Below are 19,100 nucleotides of genomic sequence, written 5' to 3'. Positions count from 1 at the left end.
TCACAGGTAGGCCAGACCAAGTAAGGACAGCAGATTTCCTTCCCTAATAGACAACAGTGAACCAGATGGGTTTTTCCGACGATGGACAATGGTTTCACGATCATCAATAGATTCTTAATTCCAGATATTTTTCACTTAATTCAAATTCAACCATCTGCCATGGTGGGATTCGAACCCAGGTCCCCAGAACATTAGCTGAGTTCCCCTGCTAATTAATGGTTGTTCCTGGTAAATCCTGTGCTGACCAGTCAAACAGGTTGTGTCACTGCTCTAAGAATTCTTTTGTTCGGACTACTGCCATTTTCTCCTTTAGTCCTTGTCATTTTGAGGTTCTGGTTTGCGGTTCATTTCTGACCACCATTGTACCTTCATCACTATCTGGTGAAGTCAGGGTTTGCCCGTCTCCTGGGGGTGTCCCCGGAGTCTTCAGGAATTGTTGACTAATCTCCAGGACATTGCTGCGAGCCGCCTGGGAGATAAATCATAGGGACAGGAAGGAATTGGGTTTTTGGTTCTCTTTTTTTTGGATACCTTTGTTCATTATTTGTAGATTTAAAAGAAAGGTGTCCTGGAGGAAAAGAAAAGTCTTCTGAATTCCAGTCAAGAATCGTACAATCCCATAATGAAGAGTTTGTTGTGTCTTCTGATTACCAGCACATGTCAGTGTAAACAGTTTCTCCTTATTTTAGCTATTAAATCCTCCATGATTTTGAAAATTTCTGATAAATTTCATTTGAACTCTCTCCACTTTAATCGAGATTCTCTCATAGGGATGGGTTATATCAAGCTCACATCTGATATAAATATAAAAGTAGAATATAAAAGCAGGGAGGTCTTGCTGCAACTGTACAGGGTACTGGTGAGGCCGCAGCTGGAGTACTGCGTGCAGTTTTGGTCGCCGCACTTGCGAAAGGATATTTTGGCCTTGGAGGGAGTGCAGAGGAGGTTCACAAGGCTGATACCGGAGATGAGGGGGTTGGACTGTGAAGAGAGACTAAATAGACTGGGTCTGTACTCGTTGGAGTTTAGAAGGATGAGGGGGGATCTTATAGAGGCGTATAAGATAATGAAAGGGATGGATAGGGTAAAGGTAGAGAGATTCTTTCCGCTTAGAAAGGACAGCAGAACTAGAGGACACAGCCTCAAGATAAGGGGGGGTGCAGTTTAGATCAGAGTTGAGGAGGAACTTCTTCACTCAAAGGGTGGTAATCTCTGGAATTCTCTGCCCATTGAAGTGGTGGAGGCTACCTCGCTAAATATATTTAAGTCACGGGTAGATCGGTTTTTGATAGACAGGGGAATGAAGGGTTATGGGGAGAGAGTGGGAAAGTGGAACTGATCCACTTCAGATCAGCCATGATCTTATTGAATGGCGGGGCAGGCTCAAAGGGCTAGATGGCCTACTCCTGCTCCTATTTCTTATGTTCTTATCTACCCTCCCATAAAACAGCCAATGGGAGGTCTTAGCCAATATTTATCCCTTGACTTAACAATACCCACACCTTGCCAGTTCAGTTTCTGAACCCTTACACAACACTTGAAAAGCACTGTAATGGTTGCAAACTTCATAGGGATGCCGAGCAATTGTGAAAAATCACCGTGTGTCTGCATGGGTTTCCTCCGGGTGATCCGGTTTCCTCCCACACTCGAAAGATGTGCAGGTCAGATGGAATGGCCATGTCCCTCAGTGTTAGGGGGATTAGCAAGGTAAATGCGTGGGTTTACAGGGATATGGTCTGGCTGGGATTGTTATCGGTGCACAGTCGATGGGCCGAATGGCCTCCCACCGCACTGCAGGCAAATCTATGACACTTGTATATCAACTCAAGCTCTCCATTGTACAACATGCACAGTGCAACTCCCACATGTGCCGAACAAGTGTGGAACAGAGACACTCGTCAAAGAAGACATAGGCCATCAGTGCCAACCTCCCCTTGTGTGATGGATGAATTTTTCCAATATCAAGGAAGACATGTTGCCAGTGGAAAAGAAGGATGGTTCACCTCACAAAGTGGAAGCCAATGAGAGATGTCCCCATTCTCTCGTGTTTCAGCTACGATCCATGAAGTGTGTCTGAAAGAAATGCAGGGTTCTGGAACTGTGGGGCGCCAGTTCCTTCAAGGTCACACTGTTTTGGGAGGGGGGAGTTTCTGCGTGAACAGAGGTGGGGAAAAGAGTCAAACCAAGAGCGGGGAGTGCGCCCAAGATACAAAAATAGCAGCGGACTTTGATAAAACTCCTAATCACAGTGTATGCCCCCCCACCCCCAGCTGAACCTAAACATCGCTGGAGAGGTTAGATTTCACATTTCCTCATGTGAAGGCTCAGTCTTGTCCCTGCTTTTTATTCCTTGGTTATGAATCTCCGCAGAATTTATTTCTTCAATTCTTTTCATCTGAGAATGAAGTTTGATCTTGGCTCACATGACAGGAAGGGGCTGATTGCAAAGTGGTTTCTGATAAATTTGTCACACTTTCTGATGTGACAGGATTACTCCTTTTATGAGACAAATCTCGTAAATTCATTTTGCCGTAACTTATGTCCAATTACTGCATCTAATGATGATTTCTTCAGTGTTGACAGTGAGGAGTGGTGGAGGGGGGGAGAGTTCCCAGACGGTACAAAGATTCTGCCGTCTGAATTCTTACCTGCTTTTTAAACCCACCATTTTAGAAAGACCACCATCACCACCACCAACACCCTGTCCCCCTACCCCCCTCATGCCCCCAACAACAGCGTTGTCAAGGGAAAATATGGTGAGGTGCTTTCCCAGAAAGTTGCCAAACAATGTGAGATTCTGAGCCCCATTAGTAGCTTGGAATGATAGAAAGTTCAAAGAGGTTGATTTTCAAATAAAAAAAGCCACAGAAAATGCTGGAAAAGTGCATCTATGGAGGGAAAAAAAACCAAATAGGTAACATTTCGAGTCCTTGTGACTCGACTTCAGAGCTGAATGGAGGGAGAAGCGTGATGGATTTTACATAGTTGAAGAGAGGGTGGAGTAGATGGAGCAAAATAGATGGCCAGGAATTGGTGTGAGCACAGGAGAGATTGCACACTGATGTTCAGGGCACAAGACAGGGTGGTACAGTGGCACAGTGCTTAGCACTGCTGCCTCACAGCGCCAGAGTCCCGGATTCGATTCCCAGCTTGGGTCATTGCCTGTGTGGAGTTTGCATGTTCTCCCCGTGTCTGCTTGGGTTTCTTCCAGCTGCTCTGGTTTCCTCCCACACTCCAAAGATGTGTGGGTTAGGTGGATTGGCCATGCTAAATTGACCTTAATACCAGGGAGACTCGCTAGGGTGAATGCATGTGGTTATGGTGATAGGGCCTGGGTGGGATTGTGGTCAGTGCAAGCTCAATGGGCCCAATGTCTCCTTCTGCACTGTAGGGATTCAGTCTATGAAGGCAAAGGAAATGTTAATGGCACTGCTAAGGACTAAATAAAGATGGTGTTGATGGCGGCAGATAGACAAGATAACAGAATGCGTTGATAACAGGTGGTGAGTAAGTTTTAAGGGAGGTGTTAAAGGAAAGAGCTGGAGGGGCTGAGGGAGGGAATTCGAGAGCTTGGGGCTTTATACTGCTGAAGGCACGGCCATCAGAGGTGCAATGGTTGCAATTGCGAATGTTCAAGCGGCCAGGACTAGCAAAGCACAGAGAACTAGTGGCGTTCTAACCAACCATCATAATGTCTTAAAGCATCATTTTCACACGTATATTACACATGACATCGCATTGCCAATCCAAAACCAGTCCGTTCTGTCCACCTGATCCAGTGCCAGCTGTGTTTGACTGTTTACAAACACTGTGCACTTCATGAATCTGCTGCACTTGGTATTCAATGAATAAGAGTGTGATTATATGAGGAGTAATTAAAAGGTAAGAGCATTCGTGTTTGAGCAAAGCATGATGTGCTTTGCCAGCACCATGAAGATGGGTTATTCACCAATGTCACAGTCACTGAAAGATGTGGCTTTGATTGGAGCTGATTCAAGGAGTATGGCAAAGGGCTGAAACACAGAGATCCCACTGGGAAGGCCACCACTTCTCCGGAAGGGGAGGCCTTGCACTCGAAGAGGCAACTGCAGATGGGGAGTTGGTTTGCAAACTCGGAGGGGGATAGATAGTGGGTTTTGTGAGGAGAGGGGTGAGGATGGCAGGTTTGAAATGGATGAGGACATTATCTGAAAAAGAGAAAACATCATTACACCCCCACATCGCACCCCCCCCCACCCCCCCTGCAAACCTTCATCAGAGTGCCAGCACCAGGAGATGCAGTATTTTTCAATAATCATTCAAAACTGTCCTTTACTGAGACTGATCCCAGAACGATTGAGAAAAGTTGATGCAAAGGTGAGTTAAGGATTTGGTGCGGGACGCTAGTGCAGTGGTTCGCACTGTTGCCTCACAGCGCCAGGGACCCAATTCCAGCCCCGGGTCACTGTCTGTGTGGAGTCTGCATGTTCTCCCCGTGTCTGTGTGGGTTTCCTCCGCGTGCTCCAGTTTCCTTCCACACTCCAAAGATGTGCGGGTTAGGTTGATTGTCCATGCTAAGTTGCCCCTTAACATAAGGAGGACGAGCAGGATAAATGTGTGGAGTTATGGGAATAGGGCCCTGTGGTTGGTATAGACTCAATGGGTGGAATGGCCTCCTTCTCTGCTGCGGAGCTTCTATGACTCTATTATGCTCAGAATTTTCCAGGCCTTCCTGCCAGTGGCATCTTCCAGTCACGCTGAAGGTGACCTCATTTCCCCCTGCCCTACCAAAGGTGGGTTCCCCAATAGCATGGCTGGCGAGTAACGCAAAGAGCCACTGACTTTGAGACCAGAAAATCCCACCAGTAACCAATGGCTGAGCCGTCCCTGCCATGGGAAGGCCCGTCACATGGGGTTGTTGGGGGAACGGGTGGGAGGGGGGGAGGGAGGGAATGGAAAGTCTCAGCCTGTGTGCCCAACGTGATACGCTCCCGAAGACATTCTACTGCTCGCTGTGCAACCTAACAGCTTGGTCCGGTTCAGACTAGAGCAGTCAGTTTTGACATGCGAAGCCCGAGTGCAAAATCATCTCTGAATGAGGCTCTTGGTTTCAGAGGCATCGCCTTCATCCGAAGCCAGGTAGGGAGATGGGATCAGCTTGATAGGCCATGGAGTCTGACTGAAAGCTATGTAGCGTAGTGAGGTTCTGGCTGTATAATAACTCATGACAGTGTTCCTCCTAGTTAGAGAGGCAGCGGATCAGCTCAGATGACGAGCTAGCCAGGGCAATGCCAACAGAATAGATTCAATTTCCTTTCCACCAGAGGGACACTTTGAGACCTGACTCCTCACCCTGCCCCTGACAGTGGAAGACAATAATAAAATTAAATTGCCAAAAATAACTCTAGATGAACCATCAGCTGGCAACAAGGCAAAGACCTGCTTTGGAAAGAGCGCACATGAATCATAGAATCCTACAGTGCAGAAGGCGGCCATTCGGCCCATCAAATGTTCACCGACCACAATCCCCCCTCCCACCCCCCATGCATTGTAGGGATTCTATGATTCCATGATTACGCAAAAGCAAATTTGGAGTCAGAAGTGAACCCCCATTGCGTGATAAGTGAATGTTGTCATGGATAGCGTGCAAAACAATACTTTTCACCGTATCTCGGTACGTGACAATAATAAATCAAATCAGATCAAGAAGTGAAATATTTTAGTACGATACCTGTAAAGTACTTGGAATATCGTCCATACAGTATACTCTGAAGTTGTACTCAAGTGAACTGTAGGACAAACGCCCAAAGACAGCAAGCTTCAGCCTCTTCTCTGCGCACTCTGTCATTGCCTCACCCACAAGTGCATACGTGCCAAGGTGATCCAGCAGGACGTGACAGGAGTGAGAATCCAGCAGACAGTAACAGGATGTGGTCTCGTCTTCAAGCAACATCACTTCCTGCAGAAGATTCATGAGAAATTGGCTGCTGAGGTCCAAATTCATGCCAGCAAAAATACACCGATTACCAACAATAAAAACACAATCTACTCTGAGGTCCAGGCAGAGACAGGTCAGCATCTGCCCTGGCTGTAATCTCAGCCAAACTTGTCCATTGAGAAACTGATGGAATCGGGCATTCTGCACCCACAATCTGCGGAATTCATGACCGCAGGAAGTAGCTGAGGCCAGAACGTTGAGTGATGTCAAGAAAAAATTAGATATAGCTCTTGGGGCTAAAGGGATCAAGGGATATTGAAAGTCAGCTAATGTTCTGGGGACCCAGGTTCAAATCCCACCACAGCAGATGGTGGAAATAGAATTCACTTAAGTAAACAAAAATCTGGAATTAAGAATCTACTGATGACCATGAAACCATTGTCAACTGTTGGAAAAAACCCATCTGGTTCACTAATGTCCTTTAGGGAAGGAAATCTTCCATCCTTACCTGGTCTGGCCTACATGTGGCTCCACAGCCATGGCAATGTGGTTGACTCTCAACTGCCCTCCAAGGGTAACTAGGGATGGGCAATAAATGCTGACCAAGCCAGCGAAGCCCATGTTCCATGAATGAATTAAACAAAATATGGAGTGCGGGAAGGTGTGATTAGGATATTGAATCTGATGATCAGCCACCAATGGCGGAGCAGGCTTGAAGGGCCAAACAGCCCACTCTTGCTTCCAGTTTATATGTTTCACAATGTTATGACTCAATCAACGACCTTCATCAGATCACCCAATATGTCCGTTTCATTCAAAATGATTGAAGCATGAAGTTACAGCTAAATTCTCATCTTGCCCAGAACTGAATTCCTTCCCATTTTTAAGGCTTTATAAATATTTGCGTTGACATGCTCAAGATCACTTTCTTTAAAGCAGAGGGGTTAGACCTGGAATTTAGGCAAGAGCTCACTCCGTCACCATCCATTCAATCATTTTCACCCTCTTTCTTTTGGCTCTCACCACATGTCAAAGGAAATGCTCACAAGTGGCTCAGGGAACTTCTGTGGGCAAGAATCCAAAGCCACTGAAAATCTTCCCTTCTGAAGAACGTGGAGGCTTTGGAGAGGGTATGGAGAAGGTTTACCAGGAGGTTGCCTGGTATGGAGGGTATTGGCTATGAGGAGGGATTGAAGAAACTGGGATTGTTCTCCCTGGAAAGACTGAGGCTGAGGGGTGACCTGATAGAAGTTTATAAAATTATGAGGAGTTTGGATAGGTTAAACAGTCGGAAGCTTTTTCCCAGGGCAGGAATGACAATTACAAGGGGACATACGTTCAAAGTAAAGGGGGAAAGGTTCAGCTGAGATGTGCGGGCGCAAGTGTTTTACAGGGTGGTGGGGGCCTAGAATGCACTCAAGTGAGGCGGCTGAGGCAGATATGCTAGCCACATTTAAGACTTATCTTGGTAGGCATCTGAACAAACGAGGGATGGGAGGATATAAGCAATTGGTTTTGAGAGGCAAACGTAATTGGTGCAAGCCCGGAGGTCCGAAACGGCTTGTTCCTGTGCTGTAATGTTCTTTATTCTTTGATTGCTAACCAGTGCTGATCCACCCAAATGCTTTTGCAACACTGAGATAACAGAGGAAGGCTTGTCGCAGGGGTAGAGGTGCAGTGTTGTGACAGAGCTGGAGTGAAGCTGACATGTGTAGTGACTGCCATTGGAAGATTGTTAGCAGTGAACAGTAATCGAGAGTGGAAATGGTGGTAACTTGTGTGGAAAAAGACTGGAGAAAATTTGTAAGGGATGGCAATTAAATTTAATTTGAATATTAAATATGAAGTCTGATTCAATTCACATTAATGTTGTCTTAATTAACGAAAACCTATTCTTCAGTGAGTCCTCATTTACACAGTACCAGGCGATTGTTTACATGAGGGCATAATGAATCTCCTTAATCACTGACGCATGTGAAGTGCCTTATCCACTTCAAACAGATGAGGCGGTGCACACGCAGATGCACAGCGGGGAACCAGAATCTTATTAAAAGTGAAAGATAATATTTCTCCATTTCTCCCTGTTTGGATGCTGTGCTTGTGACCGATGTGAATTACTTGACCCACTGTAGAATGAAAGACGGCTCCTTCCGTGGAAGTGTGCGCCGTGCTAAACTCACTCTTTGTTTCTCTTCTCTTGCGTCGATATCACGAACAGGAAATTCGAGTGCACCCAAAAGCAGCAAGAAGCACAAGGGCACCAGAAACCAATCCCTGCATCTGAATGGACAGGCCCCGGGGGCAGGCAGTGATTGGGGGGGGGGGGGGGGGGGGGGGGTCGGGGAGTGGGGGTGTTTGACTGGATTTTTGGCTCATTATTCTCAATGTCTTATTTGTTAAGGTTAAGAGGAACAGGTGATGAGTATTAATTATCATTGGGCTTGTATTAATAGGGATTCCCACTCCAACTTCCCCCAGCCACAAAGGAATGGCGTTTTCACAGAATCCCTACAGTGCAGAAGGAAGCCATTCAGCCCATCGAGAGTGCACCAACTCTCTGATAGAGTTTCTTTCTAGGCCCTCTCCCATGCCCAATCCCTGTAACACATTCGCCATGGCTAATCCATCGAATCTATATATTTTGGGAACAGTAAGGGACAATTTAGCATGGCCATTCCATCTAACCTGTGCATCTTGTGACACTAAGGGGCAATTTAGCATGGCCAATCCACCTAACCTGTGCATCATGTGACACGAAGGGGCAATTTAGCATGGTCAATCCACCTAACCCACACATGTCTGTCGTATGATAAGGAACCGGAACACCTGGAGGAAACCCATGCAGACACGGGGAGCACTTGCGAACTCCCAACACAGACAGTGACCCAAGGCTGGAATCGAACCCAGGTCACTGGCGCTGTGAGGCAGCAGTGCTAACCACTGTGCCACCATGCTGTGGTTTAGTTTGTTAAGTTCCCTTTGACATTTTGTTTTTGTTACAGTGCCCCGGTCACCCCGGTCATTTTTGTGTAATTTATTTATTATTGGTTTCGTTAAAAGGGTACAACACATAGGTGATTCCTGGGCAGTGGGCAGTCACAGGGTTTGTCTGATCTGACTGTGTGTCCTTCTACTGTGGCTACATTTGCAGCCAGGTGGCCCTGAAGAGGGAGCGAGCGGAGGTGACCAATACCCTTCAGGCCTTCCTTGTCCACTGAGTTCCAGGGTAGGGGCTAGGGTACATCATCACTCCCATGCCATGATATTTTATTTTGATTAGTTAAGTTTCTGCTGATGTTTTGTTTTGGTGAAGTACCCCATCTGGGACTGTCACTACTTTTAATTTGCTTATTTTTACTGACCATTTGTTTAACTGAAGAAAGAGGGCGGCACAGTAGCACAGTGGTTAGCACTGTTGCTTCACAGCTTCAGGGGCCTGGGTTCGATTCCCAGCTCGGGTCACAGTCTGTGTAGGGTTTGCACATTCTCCTCGTGTCTGTGTGGGTTTCCTCCGAGTGCTCCGGTTTCCTCCCACGGACCAAAGGTGTGCGGGTTAGGTTGATTGGCCATGCTATAGAATTGCCCCTTAGTGTCCTGAGATGCGTAGGTTAGAGGGATCAGAGGCTAAATATGTAGGGATGTAGGGGTTGGGCCTGGGTGGGATTGTGGTCGGTGCAGACTCGATGGGCTGATCAGCCTCCTCTGCACTGTGTGATTCTCTGAATCAGAGTCATGGTGTTAAATGTGTAAATCTTTTCCATTTACTTACTCCGTCTGGAGGCACAGGGAAATATAAAATCAGGCTACGTGACCCATCAAACATCACTGTTCACTCTAAATTCCCAACAGAGAAATTCTACCCAAATTCTTCCACTTCCTGGTGGAGAATTAAAATATTTAAAGTTTTAAAATTTATTTATCAGTGTCACAAGTAGGCTTACATTAACACTGTGATGAAGTTACTGTGAAATTCCCCCAGTCGCCACAGTCTGGTGCCTGTTCAGGTCCACTGAGGGAGAATTTAGCGTGGCCAATGCACCCAAGCATGCCTTTCGGATTTGTGGCAGGAAACCGGAGCATCCGGAGGACACAGGGAATCAAACTCAGATCTCTGGCATTGTAAGACAACAGTGCTAACCACTGTACTACTGTGCAATATTTGTCCATCCCCACAGGTAAACTATTGAATGTCTAGACAGGTAATATCCTCTCACCACAGCACAGTGATTCATATTCTGAGAGTGCGTGTTAATCTCAGGCCACCCGCGTTTTTCTAATCCTCTCCAATGTAATAATTTAGCTCCTCGTATGAGGAGTTAAGCAGGGTGGCACAGTCGGAGGCCGACTCATTTAAAACCTGTGTCCTTCACTTCTCCACCCATGGACTAAATCAAAGACAGACTGCTTAAGTCACCATCATTTAGTTAGCTCTCCTGGAGGCCACGTTGAGTCATTAATCTCCTTTAGACCAGGGAAAACAAGTTAGCTGTGCTTCAGTGTGACGCTGCCTCAATGCAGCACCATCTGTGCAGTTGGAAGGATACGAAGATACACAACATAATTTCATTCACTCCTCCCCTGTTGGCCAGTTTAATGGATGTTAGCGGGCTCTTCCTCTGTCAGCTCCGGAAGGAGAGTTTCTCTAAGCCCCAGTCAGGAGAAGATTTTCCAACTGTCCCGTTTTCGACAAGAAAGCCGGAGATTGATGACAACATTTTGGGGGCTAGAACTTTTCCCACCCCAAATAAGCTCTTTGACCTCCTGCAATGACCCTCCCAGTCCAGCATTGATTGGTCATTCTTGACAAAGCAAAAGAATTAGCACAAGGATTTCTCGAACCACACAGCGCACCTTTCACACCTCCAAGGCACTTCAGAGAAGTGCTGGAAAACAAATTTTGATGTAAACCTACATAAGTTTGGCTGAACAGGAAGGTGGACAAAGTGGGAGGTTCCAAGGAGTATCTAAGAGGAGGAGAGGGAGGCAGGGGTGTTCAGGGAGGGAACTCATGAGCTACAGGGCCCAGGCACTTAAAGGCATGGATGGCACTGGCGGAGTGGGCATTCGCTTGGAGAAGGGATGAGAGAAGTGGAGTTATCCAAGGGGAAGAGACAACGGTGGGATTTGAAAATCAGGATGAAATTTTAAAAATCAAGGCATTGCATCTTCAGGTGCCAGTGAAGGTCAGTGAACAGGAAGGTGATGAGCGAATGGGACTGGAAAGAGTGAGGATGCAGTCAGCCAAGCTCTAGGGGTGACCAGGCACTGCCCAGAAATAGCATAACAGAACACCAGAATTTGTCGGGCTACAGGATAACATCAGGAAATGGGACTTCTTAAAATTAATTCTGGGACATGGGCATTGCTGGCTGGGCAGTATTTATTGCCCATCCCGAGTTACCCTTGGAGGGCAATCGAGAGTCACCCACATTGCTGTGTCTCTGCAGTTACATATAGGCCAGACCAGGTAAGGATGGCAGATTTCCTTCCCTGAAGGACATGAGTGAACCATATGGGTTTGCTGACAATGGTTTCACGGTCATCAGTAGGTACATAATTCCAACTTTTCTTTTGCTGAGTTCAAATTCCACCATCTGCCGTGGGTGGGATTTGAACCAGGGTCCCCAGAACACGAGCTGAGTTTTTGGTTTAATAGTCTAGCGATAATACCATGAGACCATCGCCTCCCTTTGGCACTAATTGGGTAGTTCTTTCAAAGAGACATCACAGACAAGATGGGAAGAATAGCCTCCTTCTGCGATATAAGATTCAATAACTGAAAACAATCCCAATCTATGTTGACATCTGAAACCCATCACTTCTTCCGCAGTCCTTAATTTCTGGTGTCTTGCGTATCCTCAATGTTCTTTACTCCACCATTGGTGGCCATGCCTTCAGCTGCTGGGTTTCCAGCCAAAATTATTATGTTGCAGCTGTATAAGGTGCTGGTGAGGCCACACCTGGAGTACTGTGTACAGTTTTGGTCTCCTTACTTGAGAAAGGATATCCTGGCACTGGAGAGGATGCAAAGGTTGATTACGGATCTGAGAGGGTTGGCTTATGAGAACAGACTGAGTAGACTGGGGCTATACTCATTGGAATTCAGAAGAATGAGGGGAGATTTGATAGAAACATATAAAATTATGAAGGGAGTAGATAAGATCGAAGCAGGGAGATTGTTTCCATCTGAAACTAGAACTCGGGGGCATGGCCTCAAAATAAGGGGGACCAGATTTTGGGCTAAGTTGAGGAGGAACTTCTTCACCCAAATGGGGATTCTGTGGAAATCCCTGCCCAGTGAAGAAGTTGAGGCGATCTCATTTCATGCTTTTAAGGCTACAATAGATAAATTTTTGAACAGTGAAGGAATTAAGGGTTACGGTGAGCGGGTGGGTAAGTGGAGCTGAGTCCGTGAAAAGATCAGCCATGATCTTCTTGAATGGCGGAGCAGGCTCGGGGGGCCAGATGGCCTACTCCTGCTCCTAGTTCTTATGTTCTTAAAACCTCTCTACCTCTCTCCTCACCATTTTTAACGAATCTTTGGTTGCAGATCATGGCACCATCTTATGGTGTCAAACCTTGTTCGATAACCTCTTGGTGGTATGGTGGCCTTGGAATATATTTCCATGGTAAAGACTCTGTGCAAATGCTGGTTGTCATTACAGCATTTTTGACACAACAAAACTTGACGACCAAGTCAACCCTTCACCATCTGATAGAGAGGCAGTAAAATTATTTTTAAATGAAGCAGTGAGCAGGGAAAGGGGAAGACTTTGACAAATTGTTGAGTAGTGATTTGACTGCACGCACTACACCTCGCATCCCAGGTGTTAAAAAGCTGTCTGCACTGCTATTAATGAGGCTTTGATGATTGCTATTTTCTAACACAGAACAGCCGAACACGATCACGACAAAATTGGAAAGCCAATTAATGCAGATTGGGAAAAAAAAACACAGTAATAAGAGGTATTTGTTCGTTAATTGGCTGAAGAAATTATCTATGCTGAATATAGTTTGGTGTTTCGTGGGCAAAATACTTCAGCAGAGAAAACACAGCATTGTGAGAGAAACCAATTCTGCAATCTACGCATTAAAACATGGAACCTGAACATCACAGCTAGCTTGGGATTCTCATTTTAGTAAATGTTTGGCAGCAAATACATGACCTGGGGCCCAAAGAACAGGGAGAGTCACGGTTGAGAAAGGTCAATTCAGGGGGTTTGCCCTGGCTTTGTGCCTCATTAGTTGACAAACTAGGCCATGTAAGAGGGAATTTTTTTAACATTAATTTAGATTCAGATAGAACATAGAACATAGAACATTACAGCGCAGAACAGGCCCTTCGGCCCACGATGTTGCGCCGACCAGTTAAAAAAAAACAATGACCCTCTAATGGACCGAGGTTTCATTGCGTTTGTTACTATGCAGCACACGTACCCAGTTCATTGTAACGGCCAACCTGAAATTCTGGTGGGACATCAGCTTTACATCTCACCCACAGGACAGTGCAATCTTCTCTGAATATTACAGGAAGGTTTTTTCTACACAGCACCTCAAATAAGACAAGACTGAAGGAGGCCATTTGGCCAATCTTTGAAAGAGCAGTCCAATTAGTCCTGCTTCCCTGCTCTTTTCCTGTAGCCAAGGAAACTGCTCACTTTGAAGTATACTTATTTCTCAGTTGCAAGTAACTATTTAATCTGTTTCGTCACCCATTCAAGATCGTAACAACTCTCTACATAAAGTAATTTCCCTGTATTTCCTCAAAAGCTGTGAACAATTATCTTAGGTCTGTGTATTTTGGTTCCCAATCTTCCTGTCAATACAAATGTTACACTGGACTGGACTGAGTGGGCATTCTACATGGAAATAAATGCAGAAAAACATTGCTCCATCTGAACTGGTGTATAACATTAAAATGTCCATGGCCTGTATCATGAAGCAAAAAGCCAGGGTAAAGCTCACGATTAGACCTTTCTCAAACAGCACTTTCGACATCCTGAAGGCCTCCTTACTTCCGCTGTCAAAACCTCTCACTATTTTAAACACCTCCACTGAATTTCCTCTTATCCTTGCTTCTCTTGACTCTCCACCAAGACAAGGCCCACATTGCTGTTTCCAATCCAATAAATCTCCTCTGTGCCCTTTCCAAAGCTTTGAACTGAGTTTGATTTTTTATCTCTGGAGAGATTGCGTTTCCTGAGCCCCTCACCATGAGGTTCACACCCACAAAGGGCAAAGACCTAATTTTAATGGATCCAAACACATTTACCCATCCCGACCACATGATTCAAGTAGAAATGGTCAAGAGCTTTAAGTTTTTAGCTGTCCAGATTACCAACAACCTGTCCTGGTCCCTCCATGTCAGTGCCACAGTTAAGATGTGGAGATGCCGGCATTGGATTGGGGTAGGCACCGTAAGAAGTCTCACAACACCAGGTTAAAGTCCAACAAGTTCATTTGGCATCATGAGCTTTCACTGCTCCAACCTCACCCAATGAAGGAGCAGCGCTCTGGAAGCTCGTGATATCAAATAAATCTGGCTGACTTTAACCTGGTGTTGTGAGACTTCTTACAATGCTATAGTTAAGAAAGCCCACCAATGCCTCTACTTTCTCAGAAGACTCAGGAAATTTGGCATGTCCGCTACGACTCTCACCAACTTTTACAGATGCATCATAGGAAGCATTGTTTCTGGTTGTATCACAGTTTGGTATGGGCTCCTGCTCTGGCCAAGACCACAAGAAACTACAGACCATCGTGAATGAAGCCCAATCCATCACATAAACCAGCCTCCCATCCATTGACTCTGTCTACACTTCTTGCTGCCTCGGCAAAGCAGCCAGCATAATCAAGGATCCCACACACCCTGCATATTGTCTCTTCCACCTTCTTCTGTCGGAAAAAAGATCCAAAAGTCTGAGGTCACGTACCAACCACTCAAGAACAGCTTCTTCCCTGCTGTTGTCCTTTGCACAAAGTTGATCTTTCTCTATACCTTAGCTATGACTGTAACACTACATTTTTTAAAATTGATTCATGGGACATGGGCATTGCTGGTTGGCCAGCATTTATTGTCCATCCCTTGTTGCCTGAGGGAAGATGACAGTCAACCACATTGCTGTGGCTCTGGAGTCACATGTCGGCCAGACTGGGTAAGGACTGCAGATTTCCTTCCCTAAAGGACATCAGTGAACCAGATGGGTTTTTCCGACAATCGACAATGGTTTCATGGTCATTAGTAGATTCTTAATTCCAGATATTTTTATTGAATTCAAATTCCACCAGCTACCGTGGCGGGATTCGAAGCCGGGTCCCTAGGATATTAGCTGAGTTTCTGGATTAATAGTCTAGCAATAATACCAGCTTGGCCATCACTTCCCCAATTTTGCTCACTCTCCTTTCCTCCTCTGTGAATGGTGTGCTTTGTTTGTACAGCGCGCAAGAAATAATACTTTTCACTGTATACTAACGCATGTGATGATAATAAATCAAATTAAAATCAAAATAACTCCCCCCCCCCCAACTGAATATTTAAACCTCGCTGATGTGATGTCTTGTCGGCAAGTTTCATCACAGGTTTTGGAAGATATTTTTGAAAGACTTGGAACATTGCCTCTATTCTCTCTCCACAAATGGTGCCAGAACTGCTGAGATTTTCCAGTGTTTTCTGTTTACGATTTTTGGAAAAAAAGATTTGGTGTCAGTAACTGCAGGAGCAGGGCTGCGGGGGGGGGATCCAGAATGAATGTAAATGTGTAAAAGTGTGGTACTCCAGACCTACCTCCCACTTCCCTGTCAGCGTCTGCCTCTTCAGCTTTATGCTCCAGTGCTCTGAACACATCATTGCACAGTGAGGAACAGTCAGAGCAATGGGGTTGGACAAGGTCAGACCTGGCGGCCCACAGGTGACCTCGGGACTCAAGATGATCTCAGCTCCTTCGGGCTGCAGGCTTGAAAAGAGCAAAGAGACAAAATAAGAAGTGATTAACGCGCTGATTCACGAGAGCCTGGCTAAAAGTCGACCAGTCCACACAAGCTGAGAACAATTATGCCGTATTATTAGCTGAGTTTATTAGTTTGGCTAAAAGTCAACCAGTCCACACAAGCTGGAGAACAATCAAACCAGATTAATATTGGTTCACAATAACAATGTGCCAACAGCTAAGAAGCCTGCACAATAACCTCTCACTGCTGTCTTAGCTGAGGCACTTAATGATTTGACGCAGATGCCTTCTCGTCGACAAAAGAAGGTTTAATAAACATGTTAAATATTTGGACTTGGCATACAGAAAATTGTCGTTCTTGGCTTTTGGCTACCAGCCTGGGACAACACGATTACTGTCTGCAGCTGGCAACAGGTCACTGAGTAAATGCTTCCAGTCGCAGCCAATCTGGTGACAATAGGAGGCCTCTGAAGGAGGCTGAAAAGTTCACTCCGTTATACAGAAGTCAAAGGGGTTGAAGGAAAAAGAGAGCTGTGACTTATAAATTTGGTTGGGCAGTCCCTCGAAGGTTGATGGAGGGCCCCTGCAAAGTCTCTTATTAACTCCCGGTGCTGTGTGTGACTGACCTCAGCTCGTAAACACTTTGGATCTATCTCCTCTGCAACTGAAATCAAAGAACAAACAAATCCCTGCAGTGCAGGAGGAGACCATTCAGCCCACCGAGTCTGCACCAACAACAATCCCACCCAGACCCTATTCCTGTATCCCCATGTATTTACCCTGCTAATTTCCCTGGAGACAAATGGGTAATTTAGCCCGGCCAATCAACTTAACTCGCAGACGGTGGGAGGAAACCGGAGCATTTGGAGGAAACCCACGCAGACACGGGGAGAACATGCAAACCCCACACAGACAGTGACCCGAGCCAGGAATCAAGCCTGGGTCCCTGATGCTGTGAGGCTGCAGTGCCAACTACTCTGCCACCATGTAGCTAATGAACTCCAGCGATCTGATTTTAATAAATGCTATTCTAGCTGTTGCTCAAGCTGGAGAAAGCTATATTGTGACAGAAACATTATACACCATCATGCATAAGGTTGGATTGTGTCTCAGGTGAGTATCCGCGTGACTCGAGTCTCTCATGCTGTAAATAGCTACACCAGAGGTCAGAATTGATCTTCTTTGAAGAAACTTCTTGATCAATGGTTTTTGATGTGGTGTTGTCCTGTGATGTTTGAGCCTGTCAGAAGGGGCTAGTGCCATACAAACTTTACAAATAATTGTCAACTTTTCCAAGTGTGACTTACAGATGCTTCAGATGAGTGACCTTCAGAAAGGTACACAGATGATCATTAGCACTGCTCCATCGCTTTCCGATCACAGAATGGAATAAACCAAATACCTGTATTGCTTGCAACAATGAAAGGCACTGATTTCCAAATGTAATGTGAGATGTTTCAATGGTGTGATAAATCCAAAGTTTATGTTCTCCTTTCTTAATTGAGACTTAAAAAAAAACAATCAGGGAGGCTGATTGTAATAGTTATATCCCACGTTGCCTCTTTGGCCTCACCAGTGAAGGCTGTCCCTGGCCAGGGATCACATATGGTCCACATCGACAGAGGCCAGACTTGACGGCCTTGCTGGAGGCCACTGAGGCCCCTGCAGGAGGTCGGGGGGCAGAGGGGTTGTCCCTTGGGCAGTGCAAGCCAGACACTCCCAGCCTGGTACCCTGGCAGTGCCAAGGGGGTGAGGCTTGGTTGTGTGGAGTTAACTGGTGGGGGGAGGGGGTGCAGGGTCAGATTGGGGGGGTTTGACTAATTGGGGGTGCGTGGGGGCAATCACTGCTGCTGCGCTGCAACATCGATCGGGGGTTGGAGGGGAACTGCTGACTCTGTGCGACCGGCGATCGGGGGGTGGAAGGGGGTTTCGTCTGTTGAGCCCCATGGAAGCTGTGGGGGGGTGCTTTTGGCCATAAAGGCCAGCAGTAGCTGGGGGAGGCAGTCACTCTCAGATCTCTGTGTTCTGCCTGTGTGCAATGGTAACCTTTGCTGCAGTCTGCTGGTTTTCCGGCAAGACAGGCCCCATCCCCTTCCCCTGCTGGCAAGAAACAAGTCTGGCCCAATTTTTTTTGACAGAGTCAGGTAAGATTTGATGTTTATCTAGTCCAAAATGCTAGTGTGATTCTCTCCCGTTTTCACCCTCGTTTGGCATTTACAATTTTTTTCGTAAGATCACCCCTCCAGTTCCAGACATACCCACTGGTTCCACCTGTGCTGAGGAGAGAGAGAGAGCATGAAGACTTATTTCTTCATTCTATTTTTTTCTATGATGTTAGCATTGTACTGTGGCGATATGGTCATTGTAGTCCTGATGTAATTCTATCTGTGACTTTTGGATATGCAGAAGTAATTGGACCCACAGGGAAATTCATAAGGGCCATACAAATGGGTTGAGTTGCTGAGTATTGATATTTTGACACAAGATTATTTGAAAATTAGAAAAAAATGATACCCCCTGTTGAACCCATTAATTGCACTCTCTGCCAAATATCTACCTCACTCTCGGAGTGGGATTTTTACAGTTTCTCCCTCTGCCTGCCCCACCCCTCCCCCCCCAGCCTCTTGAAATGCGCTGCCAGATTTTCTGTCTCATTCGTGACAATTCTTACAGCTGGTGGGAGCAGAAAATGTATGCCTTGGAATAAATATTACATGGAAAAACAAGATGGTACCAAAATATTCAGGAATGTTTGCAGGACCTTGTGCAGCACTTCAGTCATCAATTATTTCAGAGTCCAGTTCCTGTTATAAGAACATAAGAAATAGGAGCAGGAGTAGGCCATCCAGCCCTTCGAGCCTGCCCCGCCAATCAATAAGATCATGGCTGATCTGTCACTGTTCAGTTCCACTTTCCCGCCCTCTCCCCATAACCCTTAATCCCCTCTCTTATCAAAAACCCATCAACCCGCGTCTTAAAAATATTTAGCGAGGCAGCTTCCACCACTTCAACGGGCAGAGAATTCCAGAGATTCACCACCCTTTGAGTGAAGAAGTTCCTCCTCAACTCCGTTCTAAACCTCCCCCCTTTCATCTTGAGGCTGTGCCCCCTAGTCCTACTGTCTTTTTTGAGCGGGAAGAGTCTTTCCACCTCTATCCTATCCATCCCATTCATCATCTTATACGTCTCAATGAGATCTCCCCTCATTCTTCTAAACTCTAACGAGTACAAGCCCA

At 46.0% G+C, this 19,100-nt stretch overlaps 1 protein-coding gene across 1 annotated transcript in view; it reads right to left on the bottom strand.

Annotated features, from left to right (window-relative positions):
* LOC145361196 (netrin receptor UNC5D-like) overlaps positions 1 to 19,100 on the bottom strand; it is a 473,587-nt gene that overhangs the window by 14,542 nt on the left and 439,945 nt on the right. Inside the window, exons 12-13 of the mRNA XM_080216836.1 lie at positions 15,702 to 15,870; positions 5,711 to 5,938 (exon numbers count right to left, since the gene is read on the bottom strand). Of these exons, the coding sequence (XP_080072962.1) occupies positions 5,711 to 5,938; positions 15,702 to 15,870 (397 nt within the window). The remainder of the gene's footprint in view (positions 1 to 5,710; positions 5,939 to 15,701; positions 15,871 to 19,100) is intronic.

Source organism: Carcharhinus amblyrhynchos, chromosome 34 (assembly GCF_965287045.1).
Source record: "Carcharhinus amblyrhynchos chromosome 34, sCarAmb.v2.hapA, whole genome shotgun sequence".
Lineage (NCBI taxonomy): Eukaryota > Metazoa > Chordata > Chondrichthyes > Carcharhiniformes > Carcharhinidae > Carcharhinus > Carcharhinus amblyrhynchos.
Note: the sequence above shows the minus strand (reverse complement) of the source record. Positions and strands in the feature narration are given on the sequence as shown.